Source organism: Adiantum capillus-veneris, chromosome 30 (assembly GCF_014529385.1).
Source record: "Adiantum capillus-veneris isolate H3 chromosome 30, ASM1452938v2, whole genome shotgun sequence".
Classification (NCBI taxonomy): domain Eukaryota; kingdom Viridiplantae; phylum Streptophyta; class Polypodiopsida; order Polypodiales; family Pteridaceae; genus Adiantum; species Adiantum capillus-veneris.
This window is the reverse complement of record NC_140960.1, coordinates 50,770,987-50,790,395: the sequence shown is the minus strand read 5'-3', so window position 1 is coordinate 50,790,395 and position 19,409 is coordinate 50,770,987. Positions and strand designations below refer to the sequence as shown.

Below are 19,409 nucleotides of genomic sequence, written 5' to 3'. Positions count from 1 at the left end.
GTACACAATCTATTGGAATTAGTCTCCAAGTTGGAAGGACATATCACTTTGCCTAATTTAGTAGCCAAAAGAGGTAGGAAGTGCTTCCATGTGCATGAAAATCCACTATTCCTACCCAAACTGGACACTTCCATCTGTATGAAAATCCACTATTTCCACCAGACTTCCATGTGTATAAAAATCCACTATTTCCACGGACACTTGTGACGGATAAAACTATGGTAATCTTTAGTAAGTGCCCATGGCAATACATGTATAATTTGCATAATGAAAAATAAAGGCGACATTTCCAATAATTGCAAATGAGTATCCATGTCAACCAACAAGACCTCATAAAAACCTCGGGCACCAAAATATACCTCTGTGACAGCTTGTTCTAAGCAAAAAATCAACCCACTGACCTGCTTCTTGGGTAGAGGACATTTTGCCTGAAAAAAACAAAATAACGATATTCAAAACATATTGGGACTAGGTCCATAAGTTCCTGAACCGGAATGACTACTTCAGTGGCAAGTTCTTGGCCATCCCATGCATTCCAGGCATCCACAAAATCCTATGACAAACATTCTTTGATTATATTTGCTGCATTCACTGAGGAGAAATCTACCTAATTCCTACGTTTGTATATTGCTTGTTCCACCATAATAAGAAGAGACCACTACCATGCCCTTTACAAAGAGAAGGAGAAAAACCCAAGAAAATTTACAAAAGGAGAAACACCACACAGAATGCCTCCTCTCTCTTACCCACACACCCCGGCTCTCATGCACTCAAAATTCAGAGCAAAGGGGGACTATACAGCTTGCAAAGGCTGAAAAGCACGCAACACTTCACTTGCCTTGGCTAGAATGAATTTTTATTTCGTTATTATGACAATAGAAAGTTTTTAACATCCTTAAGTCTCCATGAACAAATGTAATGCTTTTTTGTGATATGTTTAGCCTATGTTTAAAACATACTCTCTTTGTGTTAAAGATGTATTTAACTATTGATGAGAATCTCAAAACTAGTGAAGAATATTAGATGGCTAATCTGGTACGAAACATATACATACACATACAGATGCAAGGACTATTCATCCTGGGGGCAAACAACATCCTTAGAATGGCCAAGGTAAACTAAAGCAAAACCCCCAAAAACCAATCCAAAGCTACCACTACAAAATGAAAGTTACTGAATAGAATATACATGCAACCATCAATAGGATGCAAATAATGATTCTAATGAAAACAACCATACAAAGACCAAAGGGATGGGAGATAGAATTCACCCACAGTGGGAGTGCACTCCCATTAACGTGCGTTCATAAGGTACTTAAAAAAATTCCGGTGTTAAAATGTTGACATGAATAGATCGACCCCTCTTTTTTGATGAATAAATGGGACCTTTTTCAGAATGGATTAAAAAAACCCCGTTTGTTAATGTATCTTGGTTAAATTGCTTAAATTTTCAAAAATAGAAAACTCCTCTTGCTGAACTCATATGGTATATTGACATGATTATACATTGAACCCCCCAGGCCATGAGAGCTCTAATACCCGCCTAGGGCATTCAAAAGGAGAATACCTGCAAGTTCTCAGGACTTGATCTAATTTACATTTCTCTTATTCACACATTCGAATGCTATCCACTATTACAAGCTGTTGAGGTTTTACAAACTAAAGAGTTAAAATCCCTCAAACCAACTTGCAGATTGCACACATTTCTTTGAGCATTGAAGCTGTAAAGGCACACAATCTCTCCCTTCCCCCCCCCCCCCCCCCCCCCCCCTGTTCTAGCCATCATCAGGTCCTTGTTGTTGAGAATTCAAATGCTTGCATTCAACTTGAGCAGTATCTGGTAAAAGAGATGATGTTCTGCATTTCAACATAAATCAGCAACCTTTGCTTGCACTTCGAGAGAATGCTTGAAGTGAACATAGCTCCAACTAGGATGGAATTTGTCAGCAATTGCAGAGATTTTCTAAGACAGCAGAAGACGTTATCACTCATCCAAAAGAGGCACCAACACATAAGAACACATCGTGCGCGTGCACATAGGCACTGTCATGAGGAGAACGAGAGAAGAATCTGGTAGAAAACCCACACTCAAGAGTTACTCTAGAGAAGCCGACGTTATCTCCAACTATTTCACAAACGTGCAACAAGCAATGCACTTCCCTTTCAGGGCAGTGCAAACAAATCAATCACTCAATGACAAGAACATGGCTACTCCACGTCTCACCCAGTGCTCTGGGGACATGTTTGTGGGCAACTCAACATTGATGACGAAATTCGACGAATGGCCTGTGGTGGCCAAGACACCTCGCCTTTCTGTTGTCCGGTATAATGGACAAAGGTAACACTGTGACTCTTTCTTCTTGCTTGTTTCAATGGGTTTCAGCCATATCATCGGAGCAGGAGAGAACAACACTTTGGGCAAAGACTCTGTCAACATCATCCTGTCTTCGTCCCAACGAGCACCTTCCAAGTACATTCCCTCGACATACACGCCATCTTCCGGGGCTTGGTCATGAGCTCCGTCTTTGGTTAAGCACTTAAATTCAAAGGTAATCGTGTCAATGGGAATCTTATATTTGCGGGCGTAGTTTTGCAGGACTGCTGTTAAGAAAGCATGAGTGAAGAAGAAACCACTGATCCAAAACTTGGGTGGAGGCCCTTTCTCCATCCATGTAGAAAACATATTCAAGCGTTGTGTCAATTCCATGATGTAGCTACTCAGTGGTTTCAATGAAGGGAATGATTTCGCAGCCCACATTGCTGGTATTTTGCCATTATACACACTGTTTGCCAGCTTTTCAATCTCCCCAGACATAACCACCAATCCCTTCAGCGTCTTTTGAAGGACTTGAAGACTAGAGCCAATTACCTGCATGTGCAAATTCAAATATTCAATCAAACAACTGCTTTGATATTTTAAGAAGAAATTTGCTCTCAGACATGTAGATCAAGAACCAGGCAAATGTTAGAGGCCATAGCTGAGCTGGCTCTCTACTTGTCCGAATTGAAGTAAGCTGGCTACATCACTTCTTAGATGTATGATTAGGAATCAAGAGATGATTTCTACTGTATTCAATAGAGAAAGCTGCACTCATAGATTGTTTTGGACACGTCCAATTGGGGAATCATACTCCCGAACGAGTCCGAGTATGACTGAAGTATGATGGGGTTTTCCGGACTTCCCTAGCAGTTAAAAGAAAATGGGCCCCCTTTTTGATGATTTTTTCCCAGATCACTTGTTTTCGCCTACGCGAGAGCTTTAGTGCCTACTGTGAGGTCCGGAGCTCTATATTCTATGGTTTTGTGCTCCTCTTTATTGCTTTAAGTGTCATATGAGGACTGTTTTTAGTATGTCTTATGTAATCCTCTGTTTTTAGCACTTGTACCTCTGTCAAATTGTTATATCTGGTCATTTCTTGGTGAAGAACTGAGTTCATGCTTTCGATGTACTGGACTGGATAACGATATCTAGCAAGTTCTATATCGAAGGGAGGTGGAATTTGGCTTGCCATGTCTTGTGTGATCTCCAGGATCACGTCTTCCCTGCTACGTCCACCCATCTCAGCTGCATTGCTCTGACATGCATAGAGTAGTTACCGTCAGGGAAAATACGAACAAACATTGGCATTGATTAACAAGTTAGGCAGATCGTTAAATAAGAGAAAATTCGCAACAAATGACTACATCAAGCTCGTTCATGTGGATTACACCTGTGTGGCAAGAATGGAAGAAAGGAAGAGATCAGTTTCTTGCTGATCCTTCGTGATGTTCGCATTATCATGCAATCCAAACACCTCTGGTGCGGCAATCAGGGGGAACTGTCTGATACGATCGATAAAGTCTGGGTAAGAACCATCCTGAGGTGCCGCGTATGCATTTGAATTTGAAAACTTGTAGGATTCCTCTAGTATTCTTGGAGCATATATGACACCTAGTAAACACATCAATGTTCTACGATCATGAGCATCGGTGACACGCCCACCATAATTGCATTCACCTGTCAAGTAGAGCAGTGCCTGCGAATAATACGTGTCATAAGGATCAGTTTGTTGATCACTTGGTTGTGTGAACTTTATCTTGACTTGTTGTTCTCATAAGCTCTGAGACTCGGCCCATATGAACATTGGAGAGGATGTGGCAAGTCCCATAAATATTATCTGATATAAAACATAGGGAGTTCTTTACCTTGAATGGGATGCTTTCAGGAAACTCCACCAGAAAAGCATGAAGCTGGCGCATACTGATTTTTAGATCCGAGTCGCTAAATTGATAAGGAATATTCCAGCCAAGAGGGCCAAATTTTACTCTTTCTTGAACACTTGCATGAAAAAAGCATAGCCCAAAAAGCATGCGTCTCCAAACAGGTCCTTTGTCTCCAGGCATCTCAAAGAACTTCATATCACTGATGGGATCACTTTGGTAATTCTGCGAAATCATGTTCATCAAAGCAGTATTCAACGGAAAATTCTTCCTGAAAATGGATTACTTCTATGCAACATTGCTGTTCTGATGTTACTACCAGCTTAAAAGCCAATCATGAGATTTGGTTTACCTGCAACATGTTTGCACGTAATCCTTTTGGAGATTCATTTGTCATCTTTATACTGCTTTGAAGTATTGTCACGGGGAAGTTTTCAGATGGATAGCTGGTTAGCCATAATCTGAAGCTGACATTTATGGTTTCTGAACCAAAGGATTCACAAATTCTTTCGAGATGAGGCATCCATGAGGGTGCAAGATGACAGTTCTGTAGAACGACCCAATCACCCACTTGCATTCCACTTTGAATCAAGGCTGCTGCTTTTGGACCTTGACCTTGACCTAAGGAGATACTCTGAACCTGAAGTCCAAATACAAAACAAAATTAAGTGAATACTCAATAGCCACTGTGTGGTAGGCTTGATTCCTGCCGAATGGTTTACACAAGACAACAGGACAAGTTTATTGTTTTTAAAGTGGCTCTTTGGAGCCATAACCAGGAGGTATGCCTAAAATACACGTCCTTGTGGTTCTTGCTACAAGGAAACCTTCAGGCATGAGGCTCCAAGGATTCAGGAGTTGCCTTGTGCATTTTGTAAATGCTCGACTCAGAGATTTGCATATTGCATAAAATTAAACAGTAAGTGATAGCAGTCAGTGTTAAGCAACAAGTTCAGCAGCTAATTTTTCCTGACAACATCTTCCAGAACATTCCATAAAGGTATCTCACAAGATGGAGACATCCTCATGCGTGTATAGCTTGACCACATTCAGAGCAATGTGGTAAAAAAAACTTAATCATCTTATTTGTTTTTAATCAAAAAATAGATAAAAACAAACCGATATTTACTTGAAAATGCTCTTAGAAAAGACGTGCAGTACTAGATGCACGATGACGTAACGCACGATGCAAAAAAAATAAAAATTATACATCTTTAGAACCTACACTAAACCAAGAAGTTTTCAAACTCAAGAGTCAAAAGTTAAAACATGATAGATCAATCATCATATGTATTTACTATCATGAGTCATGACATAGACCTTAGTACTTAGTACTAAGTACTTACAACTTAAGTCTTACAAGTTAGAACATGAAAGATCTGTCCATGGACATTAGAAACGGCAATGTTGGACAAAAGAAGAATCATGATTACATTACATAAGTAGGGAGATACAAGTGACAAAAAGTAGTACTAAGTACCAAAAAGTAGTGACAACTCATGGCCCATGGGTGCAAACTTCAAAGCATAAAGAAAGTGTCCTAAGTGCTCATATCGCTCTCATCACCGGAGTTGTGGTCCGAGCTTGAGCTTGAGGTAGTTGCATCATCCTCATCACTACATGAATCAGATGCACTAGATGCAAAACCATAATCTCCCTCACTAAGGAGATAGAGGAGGTGGTAACTTGTAAGTTGATAGAGAAGAAGAGAGGGTGGGCAAGCCTTAAATAGATTTTTGGGGTTGAGGGAGAGGAGGGTTAAAGGGAGATATAGGGAGAGAGGGAGAGAGAGCATGTGCCATGGCCCATGTGGCATGGATGATGGAGGCTCAAGATTGGAGAGAGAAATTGAAATTGAAATGTAATATTAACGTCTTCAAAAGGCCAAAATGACCTATGAGACCAAAAGGTTACATGTGGTATCTAATACCAGGTCTGGGTACAAAAAGTACAAAAAGTCCAGGGCTTTTTGACACTCTGGTGGCTTCAGCCATGCTGTACAAAGTTCAGATATGGAGACCCTCAGTGGATCACCATGGCAGATCTGGTAGCACTGATGGATGGAGAGGCTTTTGATTTCTATGATCTCTCGCATGATTAGATCCAAGGCTTAAATACCATACGAGATTATTCGAGCTCAATTGGCCGCACCTCCCCTGTGGTCGAGGCACTTACTCAATCAATCTCCTTTATACACAGTTTATGGGACCTTCCTAGAAATAGATATGCTCGGCTAGCTCCCAACAGCTAGCACAGCAAGGGGATACAACCTGCTAGTATGGACAGATGACATCATGGTTTCATTTACATGGTTTCAACATGGACAAATTGGCCCCCTTCTAGTACTCTCAGGATGCACCCTCTTTGACTCTCACAGGGACAAAGCTCACTAGACTCATCCGTCAGGACTTGATTCAGCTAGACATCAGGACCTGGATATAGCCGACACACGAGCTGGGCACGGGGATGGCTTTCTATAGAGAGCATCTTCTCCAACTCATGAAGGATGGCTATGTGATAGGCCCAAATACACAGATACACACTTATCTCATGGGATACAGTGTGCTATTGGTCAGATGCGCACATCTTTGTATCAACTTTAGGTTGAGACTGGTAGATTTGGAGAGGGAATACCAGTAGAGGCCAGGATATGTCACTTCTGGCATTTGGAGCTAGAGACAGAGTTGCACTACGTATGTCATTGCCCGGTATACTATGAGACACGTGGTCGCTTTCATTGCCTGTTCAGAAAGGGTTTTGAACCAATTTCTAGAGTCATGAGATACCGGGACCAAAGATGTCTTGGACTGTTTTTACTAGAGTTGCGTAGACACAGAGAGAGCTTGTTGAGAAGATCAGTGGAGTGCCACTCTTAGAGGCACATTAAAGATGTCTTGAGACTGGCCATTGGGGAGCAGCTCTCACAACAGAGCTCAGATGCCACCCGCACCAGAGGCACATCGAATGATTGAGAGACTGAGCTAGGGAGATTAAATGCCCACGAGTGCAAGGTGCTTCACAACATCAACAGAGGCTGCAACAGACGATCCGGACCATTCTAGCTCGGCATGTGAGGCACCCAGTCAAAGTACTGGCCATGGAGGATATTGATGAGATCCGCCAGTGACCGACGATGGATATCCTATGACTTGATGGTCACACATTATCCACTCACCTTTGTTGAGATTGTATCACTCACTGTATCAGCTTCACTCATTGTATCAGCTATTATTCATACCCTACATAGTTGCAGTTAGCTGCTTAGCTCACTTCCAACATTTTAGGATGTTACAATATCTTTTCCAGTACCATTTAGTCTTTTCTTTTCGATACTCACACACTATATCAGACTCACCACTTTGTAACTTTTGGTCTCATAGGTCACTTTGGCCTTTTGAAGACGTTAATATATCATTTCATTTCATTTTTCTATCAGCCAATCCACTCTTTTAGAGTGGCTCTTTCCACCAGCTGTCACACATACTTCTCATTGTTCATACTTGCTCTCTAGTGTTGCTTTGTGTCAATTTCTAGAGAATTTTTTAGCCTCACCTAGGTGGTGACTGGAATTCGCCATGGTGCCACAATTGACGCCACAATTAGTTTAACATTTCAGTTTCTTTCCGATGGGCTAATCCATTGGCCTCAACGATCCATTGACCTCAACGATCCATTGGTCTTGGACAGTTGGACACTTAGTTAGCCGGAACTTGCATACTTCGTTACTTGGACAGTGACCAATTGGGCATTGAGAAGTATGGCCAGTTGGGTAGAGGACTTAATTGTCTAGGCAGTACATCTTGCTTGGAGTGGGTGATGCTGTAGCTGGGCTACAGTGTCACTTTCACAGGGGACACAGTTAGTACAGTTGGTCTGGTCTGGTTCACACTGGACGGACTCTCTGGGCTGGACAGTGACACGTGGCAGAGATACGGACGGTGGTCTAGAGGACATCGTGGCTGTTCACCTACCACTCAGTTTGGGCAAGGGCCATTCAAGGTACAAGAAATTTTGCCACAAGGAGCAATCCAGTTAGTAACTTTGGACGGTGTTCCATTGCCGCTGGTAAATGGCTCCAGAATCAAGTGCTATTATTCCTTTGAGTAAACAGTCTGCAACTATTTCGCCATTTGTAATTGTTATGGCTAATAGGTTCTAATCTCCCATCTCTCTCCTCCCCACTACCTTCCCACCAGAACGGGTGTTCTGTTACTGTCTCAGTCTCTACAATACTCTCAGTCTCTGCTATGCCTGTAGAAGTTTCCACCTTTCCTCCTAAGGTATCCTTTCTCCACTCAATAAACTCAGTAATTGGGGTATTGTCTCGAACTTCTTACAATCCAATCACTCTTTCTGTAAGTGTTTCTATCATCAGTGTCAAATTTCTCTAAGTGTTTCTATCATCAGTGTTATTTGACGTTCTTACTAAGGTCTTTCAAGTTAAACTCCTCACCTAGTCTGTTTTGTGATAGTTTCTTTAAGTTCACACGCTTCTCTCCGTAGCACGGAGTTGTCTGTCTCTATTGTACGCCCTTGCCATCTCTACTCTCTAAAGCCCCAATCGGGCGCCTTGGCCTTGATGTTTTCAAAGCACATCCTTGGCTGTCTTTAAGACAAACTTCACCTCTACTTACTTCAAGGTGCTATAGTTGCAGTCTCATCCCAACTGACTAACAGGCTCCTATCCTCCAAAAAAACAACCACAACTGCAAGTGTATCACCCAGTCTACCTCTACCCTCATATGTACAACAACATATCCACTGTCATGCCCATCAACATGCTGCTTTAAGCTCTCACAATGATGGTCAAGCTCTCACAATTATGGCCATCGCAAATTCGTGGTTACAGCTAGTATTTTGAGCAAGAAGATGCTACCTTGCACTCTTGCACTAGGGAGAGACGCAGATTTATGTTTCAACTTGAGGACTATCGTGATGATGATGTGATGTTATTTACTTTGTCGAAGGTCACTGGTCATGCAGGAAGCCGACTCGGGTGGGCTATTGTAAAGGACTACTCTGTTTATTCAAGGTTGCTTAAGCAAGTTACATCGTTGGTCATTATAACATCACAGGAGACCCAATTGAAAGCAACACAGCTATTAAGAACTATCAACAAGGCCTATTCTAATCAGCTTAGTGCCAAAGAGAAAGTTCCATTGGGTCTTCCTCCTACTTATTATGCAAGCAAAGGTTTGAGCTTTCATTATATACCACTCTACGCCACCAATGGAAGAGGCTGAACCAAACAATAGAAACATCACAATGGCTTGGCTTGCAGCTATTGGAGCGAGTTATTGCAATTTTTTCAAAAGAAGTGACAGGTACTTCACCTGGTATCTGGTCCGCCTCTGCACTCTGCATATAAGTTTTACTCCCAATCCCTCTCTATCTCCCAATTCGCCCCCCCCTACCTCCAAATTCGTCATTTCCCCAATTCCCCCCCCCCCCCCCCCAAAAAAAAGAAAAAGAAAAAAATCCAGATTCGGCTTTTTTAACCCTTTTCCCCAATTCGCCCTTCCTCCCAATTTGTCCCCCTCTTCCCTCTCCAAATTCGTCCCTCTCCCCCTTCCCAATTCGCTTCTGTAGCCTCTTCCAATTCGTCGCCCTCCCCCTCTTCTCTAATTCGTTCCACCCTCTACCCCAATTCGCCTTCCTCTCCCTCTCTCCCAATTCGCCCTATCCAAATTGGTTCAACTCCCAATCCAGCTCGCGCTATTCCCCCTGCCGAACTGTCCCCCTCACCAATTCGCCCTACCCCTTCCTGTAACAAACTGCTGACGTGTCAAAGCCTAAAGAATGGAGCCAACTTACAGATGACGTGGCTGCCCGAGAGCAGAAACCCTAATCCCTAATTTCTGCCAGAAACCCTAACTGCTGAAACCCTAATTCTGGAAACCCTAACCCTAAAACCTGCAAACCCTAATTCTAGAAACCCTAAGAAGAACAAGTAACAGAAGAAGAAGTCCTACCAACTTATGGGGACCCCGTCCGATGGGGCCCCAAGTGACATAAAGGCATTAAAAATAAAGAAGAACACACTCAAAAGACTTTGCACATCAAAATATGATGATGTGGCACCTGTACGGACGTCCTGGAATTTGCGGCAGATTTTTAGTGAAATCCCGAAATTTTAGGAAAGTGATTTTTTGGGGTCAGCTTTTCATATTTGATGCTTTTAGGCTTTGGGCCTTTAAATATGAGGCTTGGGGGTCCTCTCTGGCACTCTTCAGCGTGCAGATTGCAGAGAAGGTGCTCCCCGGCTGTTGTACTTTGCGAATCAGCAGTAATATAAAGAAATACCGAAAGGGGCGCCAAGGTTTGGGGCCAATACTCTCTGGGGTGGAATTCCGCCACTCCGTGTCGCGTGTCGTCTCTCTCTCTCTCTCTCTCTCTCTCTCTTAGTTCAGTTGTTATTGAAGTGCTAAAGGTCTGTTCAGTCTGTTCTTTTCTATTGGCACGTGGTGCCCGCCTTGTAACACTTCCCTTGATAAAATAGGCCGTCCGGGTTGTCAAACGCTACTCGACCTCTATTTTTTAAGCGGCTTTATTCGTGAGCCTTCCCTTCAAAGTAACCCTAATCCCGCACATCTCTCGCTCTTCCCAATTCGACCGCTTGTCTCTTCGACTTCTTTCAGCAGTTCGGCTTTTTCGCTTCCACTCATTCAAAAGTAGTATACAATAATTGAAAAGTTATCACATGTATGCAAGTTTAGATGTGTATGCAATTGTAGATTAGTTTTTGAGTCTGTTCCGGGTCTGACGTTCTTATGGCTCTGCATTGGAACAACTTCAGTCACTCACAAGTGTGCACATCAGTTAGTGTCAGAATATTTGCAATTATCATGGAAGGTAGCAGCAAACCCTCCAAAAAGCTAGTCAAGAAGCCACCACCTCAGCAACTGAGTTCTGCTGAAGAGGAGGAAGACTCAGAAACTAATGGCCAGGATCTGGATGCCTTCACTTCCAGTGATGCCAGCGATGAAAGTTACAAAGCATCCCAAACTTCGGAATTGGATGCGTCAAAAGAAACAAACGTGAAAACAGCAAGTAAAAAGAAACGCAATCAGGAAATCATCCATCAGGAGATCAGTAGGCCAGCTACATCTAAAAGTCGCACACCATTCTCCTTGGCTGTTTATCTACAGCCGCCTCGACCGTTTCTCAGTCAAATCCTCTCCAAGGACCAACTACAGACTATGGGTCTCGCAGCACTGGTTGAAGATCTCCCAACCAATGTTCCTATAGAGATGATTCATGATCTTCTGAAGAATTTTCCCAAGGTCAGGGGTCATAAACTCACCGCTACAAGGTTAGGCCATGCTATGGGTATGACCACCTTTCCATCGGTGAAGCCTGCTACCCGAACCTTCTCTCAGCTTTCTAAGGAGGCCACCATTCAGTCATGTGAAGAAATGCTTAGTACGGATCACCCGAATTATGAAAGAAACAAACAACTCTTGGCAATCTTTAGATACTACTTTCTACTAGAGATGCCAAAGAAATGTGAACTGCCCACTACATTATCTCATTGGGACGGCCTTTACTGTTTGCTCCATGCCCAACCATGTGGATTTCACCAGATCCTTTTTTCATCTTTACACTCTTAGGCCAAAAGGTTTCGGACCCAGGTGAGATCTGTGCAGCTCAGTTTCAAATGTTTCGCAGCCCCTCTCTTGACGTGGGTCATAAGTATACATGTTACACCAAACGAAGTAGATGATGATACACGAAGTGTGCAAGGGAAAAGGAAATCCTTAAACAATCATGCTGATTCTAAAATCAACAAGAAAAAGAAGATCAAAGAAAAGGTGGCAAAAGATACAGCAGAGTCTCTACTCTCTTTGCCAATATCTGAGAGCCAACAGACTAAAGTAACACATCTTCTGCGGCGCTCTCTGTCTTCCATCCTTCTCTGTACTCGACTAGTGTCGACTCCCAAATTTCATGACAAATTGGCGGCTTCTCCCTCGGAGATTCCTCTACCTTCTTCCCCAATATTCACCCATACAGAGCTGACTCCAATTGCAACCCGTCTCGCCTCCTACTCCACCAGTAGTACCTACTCCTAGTGAACCACCTATGGCACTTGGGAGTCCTCCAGTATCATCTTCACGGGTGGCCAACTCTACTTCTTTGTTACACCTTTCGGAGAAAGTATTACAAGACTCCGTGAATGCTATCGCCACCATAGAGCTTGGAGCGGAACAGTTAGTTGCCACGCACCAGTGCCACTCTGCCATATATGCAGCTATGGAGGGATCTCTGAAGGTGGCCGTAAGTGCCATCTCGGATCGGGATGCTACGATTTTTGCGCTACAACAAGCTTTAGAAATAAAGTCAGACATCATTGAAGACCTTAAAGCACAAGTACAAATGTTTTGGGAGATGCTTCTACCTCAGGCCCAGGCGTAGGGCCCCGGCCCCGGGCTCGGGCTCGGACTCAAGCTCAAGTTGGCGTGGGGTTTGGATGGGCTGGATCCGGGCCACCATTGCATACTGCAAGTCCTTCTCAGAACTATATGGGACTCTACACACAGCCTCCAGTTTAGTACTACAGTCCACAGTACCCTTAGGGGTTTCAATCACATTGCCATCGTCCCACATGCATAGCGTTCCCTGTTGCGACGGTGTCACTGGTGCACACCGCAATGGCTGTGTCACTCATCGTCCTCAGTACACTTCCGGACAGGTGTTACCCTCTGCCTTGTAGCAACTGGCGGCTCCTTCCACAGGCGGCCAGGTTATGAACAACAGAGCCCAGCAGCCTCTACAGCAAAGTTCCACCATTGATTTGATGGCTCCACCTCCGGAGACTGATCCTTGGAGTGCAATTATAGCGACTACTCTTTCTCTGGGATGATGATTGACAGTTTTTTCACCATGACAATACAATAGTCATTTATTATTGGAGTTGAGTCTTTTAGCAGTTTCATTGGTTCTCTCACCGAGACGGTGAGTGATTTCGTAGCGGGCAACTTGTAGTGGGCTACAGTGTCACTTTCATAGGACACACAGTTAGTACAGTTGGTCTGGTCTGGTTCACACTGGACGGACTCTCTAGGCTGGACAGTGACACGTGGCAGAGATACGAACGGTGGTCTAGAGGACATCGTGGCTGTTCACCTACCACTCAGTTTGGGGAGACTTAGATGGCTGACATTTATGAGCCGTTGGTGGCTCTTTATGGTTGTACATATGTACACACAGCACGTCTTCACCATCCCTGCACATCTGAGCCTCGACACCCCATTGTACCTGTGAGTCCTGGGCTGGAGCTGAGAGCGCTGCCATGCCAGAGTCTGTATCAGTTCTTTGAGATAGTTGAGTCATATATGTTGTGGTCTGCTGCTGTTGTGTCTCCGTGAGCTCAGTTGTTGTCTATTGTTCCTTTGTTTCCAGTCTGTTTTGAGTGAGATTGTCACGCACATTGCACTGAGGAGCACCCACTGTAGAGAGCACGACACACTATCCGTGCTACAGATGCTTCCACTCTCATCACACACTTCGTGGACTATATCTCCAATCAGACATTATTTGGTGGATCAATAAGTACTTTAGATCTATTACAATCTTTGGATATCTCGCCAATTGTGCACCTTGTCTGTTAGTCAAGCCCTTACAAACTTAAGTCCTGAGTCTTGTAAACAAAGTCTAGCATTGCACAGTTCAGCCTCCGCACACTCCATGCAACCGAGTCCTCGGTCCTTGGTCTGGAGCAGTGTGTTGCCAGCTACAATTCTCCCCTGAACAGTTGAGCCTTCATACACCCCATGTACCCGTGTCCTCGGTCCTTGGTCTGGATCAATGTGTTTCCAGCTAATCACGTTGTATCTGTTACTTTGCTGTGATGTATTAAGGACCATTGTTCAGCTCTATTGTCTTGGTGTACATTGTGTATGAGTGTCATGGACCCGTGTGCTGTGTTTTGAGAGCATGATACTATCCTCTTAAGAGTGAGATTCTGTACAGAGGCCACCACAGAGCTGAGAGCGCTTGAGCACCTCTAGAAATTTCTGCTACAGGGCCAGATTCAAACCTCAACAACGGTTCCTCCACTCAAAGAATCATGATTTATCTCATCTGCATGAAACTTCAGGAATGTTCAAGAGTGTCCAGTTATCTAACCTACATAATTGATGCTTTATTCATGGAGAGATGGCCACCTCAAAGGTCTTGTATGCACTGTGACATACGGATTAAAAAGAGCACAGATGAGACCTAGTGTGAGGGTAGGGAGTATAATCACTGCTTTGGCAAGCTAGGAATCAATATTCAAAGTAGCTTACCAGACACAGATATACTTATAGACAGCATGGTTGCCAGTTGACAAGCTTCCTGAGGACCAGAGTCTCTTTCAAGAGCCCTAAAGATCCCAACATCCAGGTGATGCATACTGTGCATATATCCCACATGGGGAATTGCATGTTGATCCCTACTGGTCTTTTATTGTTGAAAGGAAACTGTTTCTAGAGAAAAATGAGAGTTTTTACAACAACAAACTATCTATGTTTATCTTTCTTCCATTATCCAACCCTTCCACTAAAATACTATTGCCACAATTTCTTACAGAATTTTGGCTGTATTGGATACAATTTCAGTAATTTGTACCTGCTGTCTCAGACCTTCTGCAAACTTTAGAAGAGATGCCATAGGATCTGATCCTGGGGAGAGCACAAACACCAGAGGCATTGTTGGACTGGAGTCATGATAGACCTTTGCTAAGTCAAAAGTTGGTGGTTCCACATAACGATGCCCCATCGTCTCAAGCACAAAGCTGTTCACACTCATAACTAGTAAATCTGGCCGAATTGTGCGAATAATCAGAAGCTTCTGAAAGCTTGTCAGTTTTGTATTCCATTCATCTGGTAAGATCTCTTTGTATGGTTGTGAGCTGTCATATATAATCTTCCATTTGTTGGGATTTTCTGCTAATGAATTGCTATATCCCTGTGTTCAGCAGAAGAAACACTAACCTTACTACCTTACCAAGGTGGCTTTCAAAGTATTGAGAGTGCCCTCTAAGCTTGGAGCATATGGAAAAAACCAATGATGCAGCAGTTCATGCAATGGGTGTGCAGATACATTTAGTTTCTTAAATGCTTCTTGGGAGGCACATATTGGCCCAATTGTAGATCCATTTAAGATGGGTGCCAAATGGATCCACTAAGAATCCAAAATTATGTGCTGAAATCATAGTAAAATATTCTGAAAAGCTGCATTATCAAAGGCGGAATGTGTAGAGATGCACAACACTCAGTGCCCTTTTGAAACAAAAGACACAGCAGTTTCAGAACGCTGCGGTTTATTTACTTGGAATGCTTCAAATTTTGACAGCTGGACCATTTCAGTCCAAAGCTTTTCGGCAAGCCAAGGGGCTGGAGGCTTTGACTTCTCTCTCTCTATTGTGATTGCACCGGCAATAAGAAACCTAAACTCATCAGCTGAAATTTTTCCTTGTCTTGATAGGATGTTGCAACATATTAAAAAGGAGAGAAGTAGTTTGTCCTTTTCGAAGAGGCTTCTTGATATGTTACAAAATAATGAAAATGTAAAGAAATCATTAAGAGTGTCAATTCGTTTGGATAATGAATCACTTTTCTCTGAGTCTTTAGTTGCACATTGAAAAAGATTGAGGTACCTGCCAAAATGATTGATTCAAACAACTTGCATAAGTGTGAAGGTATATAACCCAACCCACCCACACCCCCCTGCCCCTTCCTTTCCATTCCGTTCCCCTTCTAGTTACACATACACACATTTTTTTGGGTAATACATCATACATATGCATGTGCACACACACTTTTTTTTAGCAAAGATGTACTTTACTTTTGATGGAAAACCTCAAAAAGAGGAAATCCCATGAAGAATATTACATCATTATTGAAGGTATGAAACTTAGTAGCAATCAACATAAACCATATAATTCTGAAGGGAGAGATCATCCAAGCCAGAGAGAAATGTTTATCCACATCTGCAAAAAAAGCCTAAAAAACAACTTACGAGACCATAAATTTTCACCATCGTCATATGATCCATATGTCCAGTATAAAAAATAAGCAAGACTTAACTTAACAAATGCTAAAATGTGGACAAACAAATAAACCAATAGAGCCAGTTGGTGGCCTATCTGCCAAAGCTTGATCTCCTCAGTGGGCTGCATTGTATGTACCATCACATGAAATTTCTCACGGGCCGCTGCATCATGGCATCAATCAATAATGGCTTGAATGCGGCGATGGTACATATGTTGGTGACGTGATCTGGAGAGGCACAAGCTCATTGAGATCTAATAATCTTTGTAGCTCTATCTAGGACACTCCCATGAGCTGAAACTGGCATGTCTTGGGTCCTGTTGAGAGATGGTGCTGCGGAAAAATCTGTACCTTGCCTCTAAATGGATCCTCTACTAGAGTGTGTGGAACTCCATAATAAAGCATGTCTGTGCCTACGTAGCTCCAACAAGAATACCCCAAGGCATTTCTAATTAGTGTAATCTATCACCTTGGACACAGGCCAGAATCTCTCTCTGAAGAGACAATGCAATCATCCTCATATCTCATGATGTATCAGGCATTGACATATGTAATGCTCCTCCATCTCTGGCTCTAATTTGCTTAGCTGGCATATCCGTTGCTTTGGGGTACCAAAGAGTATCTACTTGTCTCTATTTGCAACTAATGGGAGGAGGTCCGAAGTTGTCCTATGACACATTGAAGTTGTGCGAACATATCCATCCTCGGTAGCCTGTAAAAAATGCTTTTTTAAAAACCATTCACTTCTTAAACTCCTAAGGAGAAGTCACCCTTGTCCTTTGTGGTAAGAGCCTCCACCATGATCGGTGTATCTCTTGATTCCGCTTTGACAACCTCATGTGGTGTGATCCCTTCCGGTGAGGGATCGGATGGAAACACAGAATCGACTAGAATTTGCAAAACTCTGCAACACTTAAACACTTGAAAACAACTTGAATAACTGAACTGAAACAAAAAGAGAAGGGGAAGAGTGAGAAGTTATTGGAGCAGGGTGCCACTACACACAATCAGTGGCCCTGAACTACCACTGTTAGCACCCCTATTTGGGTATTTTTTTATTCATAGGAACTCTTCTTGTACAAGGATTGGAGGGTTGAAGTATGAGAGTTGGTGCTCATGCAATCACGCGGCAACAATCTGCAAAGTTTGTGTGTTGAAACAAGGGAAAGGGGGGGGGGTGATGCCTTTATAGCCCGAGAAGCCACGCAGAGTGCAAGGGCTGCCAAAAAGCAAACGCCCCCTCCTTGTTATTTTAATGAATCCCAAGTCAAAAGATTTGCATAACAGTTTTTGGGAGCCCAGCTCTGATTTTTACAAAAGTTAGGAGCCTAACTTTTTATTTAAAACTCGAGATTGAAAAATAAACACAGTTCTAGAGAGAGAGACTTTCTGTTTTTTGAAGATAAAACTCTGTCCAGTTCTAGAGAGAGAATATTGCAAGTCCTAGAGAGAGAAAATCTGCAGTAAAATCTGAAAATAAAAAAAATCAGATTTAGAGAGAAAAATCATCAAATTCTAGGGAGAGAAAATCAGTGCATGGCGTAATTTTTTTTGGCTATGACAAAGAGATTGGCATGGCCACCTTTCTAGAGAGAGAGAGAGAGAGTTTTTTACTGTCCAAAGAAACGCAGTGATCAGATGCGTCTATGATCTCGACGCAGAAACTGTAACCATAAAACCCAACACACATCGCCCTCTAGAATCAAAGCAATCGTCATAGACCATAGGGTGGAGGTGCACAAGGCAAAGGTGGTGGGACTTCGGAGGCGACGTGTGAATGTTCTTCCGAAGCCATATCTTGAAGATGCCCCCCAGTTTTGGAAATAGACGTAGCTGGCCTGTCAGGGATATTCTACTAGCCGTTGGTGGCTCTTTATGATTATATATGTGTAGTTGGTTCTGGTCGTCGGATGCTTAATCTATTTTCTATGGTCTAGTGTCGAGTCGAATGTCTTGTGTCCCAACACCGCACATCCACACCCTCCCTGCACATTTGAGCCTTGACACCCCATTGTACCTGTGAGTCTTGGGCGTGGAGGAGCTGAGTGTATTGTTAGCTAGAGTATGTACTGGTTTCATGAGTTAGTGGAGTTCCACTGAGTTTTGAGTCTGTTGTTGTGTCTTTGAGTTGCTTGTTCCATTCCTCTATTGTGTTTTCTTTCTGTTGGCATGAGGTTTCACGCATATTGCACTGAGGAACAGTAGTAGGGCTACAATGTCACTTGCACAAGACAGGCAATTAGTTACACTTGGTCTGAAGTTCACATTGGGAGGACTCTCGCCTAGTCAATGACGCGTGGCAGTGATACGGGTGGTGGTCTAGTGGACACCATGGCCACATCACCACCACCACAGTTTGGAGATAGACGTGGGATATTTTGCTAGCAATTGGTGGCTCTTTATGATTGTATATATGTATGATTGGTTCTAGTTGTTGTATGCTTTATCTACTTTCTATGGTCTAGCATCTTGAGTATTGTGTTTTGTGTTCATCACGCCACATCTACGCCCTTCCTGCACATTGGAGCCAAAACATCCCCATTGTACCTGTGAGTCCTGGGCTTGGAGCTGAGTCTGCTCTGCAGGGTAGTTCTCGTACGTTGCACGTCTTGTTCCGTTTAGTCTATCCCGTACCGTTCCATAAACTAGTACATTCTGTTCGGTAGTTTTTTTGCGATTGTTTCTAGCCGTTGGCCCTTTTGACTGTTGACCATTGACTGTTGAACACACCTTTTTAGCTAGTTTTGGGCCCGAATTTAGACAATTTTGTCCTCATTGTATTCCATTGTTGGGGCTCCTTGAGCTTTGGATGCTCCCCCTTCCACATGAAGCCCATGTGACATTGGATGCCACTTCTCTCATGCTCTCCCTCGGAGATCTAGACGGCCACGATTGAGGAGAGGGGCTACACAGCATCGATGGAGACTACAACAGAGGATTCAAGCCATACTCTCTCGATATCCAGAGTGCAGATGAGGATGGATTCTAGTAGTAGTATCTAGTTCTTTTGTACCCAGACATGGTATTAGATTCAACATTTTGTAACAGATTGGTCTCATACGTCATTTTGGCCTTTTGAAGACGTTAATATAACATTTCATAAATTTTTCCCACACTTGTCATACAAAGTGCTGCCACTCACAAGCCTCTCTCTGGCTGAAGCTAGTGGTGGCAA

At 43.1% G+C, this 19,409-nt stretch overlaps 1 protein-coding gene across 21 annotated transcripts in view; it reads right to left on the bottom strand.

The window, feature by feature from the left end:
- Positions 1 to 1,760: 1,760 nt before the first annotated feature.
- LOC147417935 (uncharacterized) overlaps positions 1,761 to 19,409 on the bottom strand; it is a 260,362-nt gene continuing 242,713 nt past the window's right edge. For 16 of the 21 annotated variants that reach the window (XM_086506516.1, XM_086506522.1, XM_086506518.1 and 13 more), the window contains 7 exons: positions 15,513 to 15,840; positions 14,811 to 15,149; positions 4,552 to 4,839; positions 4,185 to 4,424; positions 3,710 to 4,015; positions 3,386 to 3,574; positions 1,762 to 2,868 (listed from right to left, as the gene is read on the bottom strand). In XM_086506516.1, the coding sequence (XP_086362642.1) occupies positions 2,182 to 2,868; positions 3,386 to 3,574; positions 3,710 to 4,015; positions 4,185 to 4,424; positions 4,552 to 4,839; positions 14,811 to 15,149; positions 15,513 to 15,840 (2,377 nt within the window). In that variant the 3' untranslated portion in view covers positions 1,762 to 2,181. Of the gene's footprint in view, positions 2,869 to 3,385; positions 3,575 to 3,709; positions 4,016 to 4,184; positions 4,425 to 4,551; positions 4,840 to 14,810; positions 15,150 to 15,512; positions 15,841 to 19,409 lie in introns of those variants that run through there. The other 5 variants (XM_086506523.1, XM_086506519.1, XM_086506524.1 and 2 more) reach the window with 5 other exon arrangements.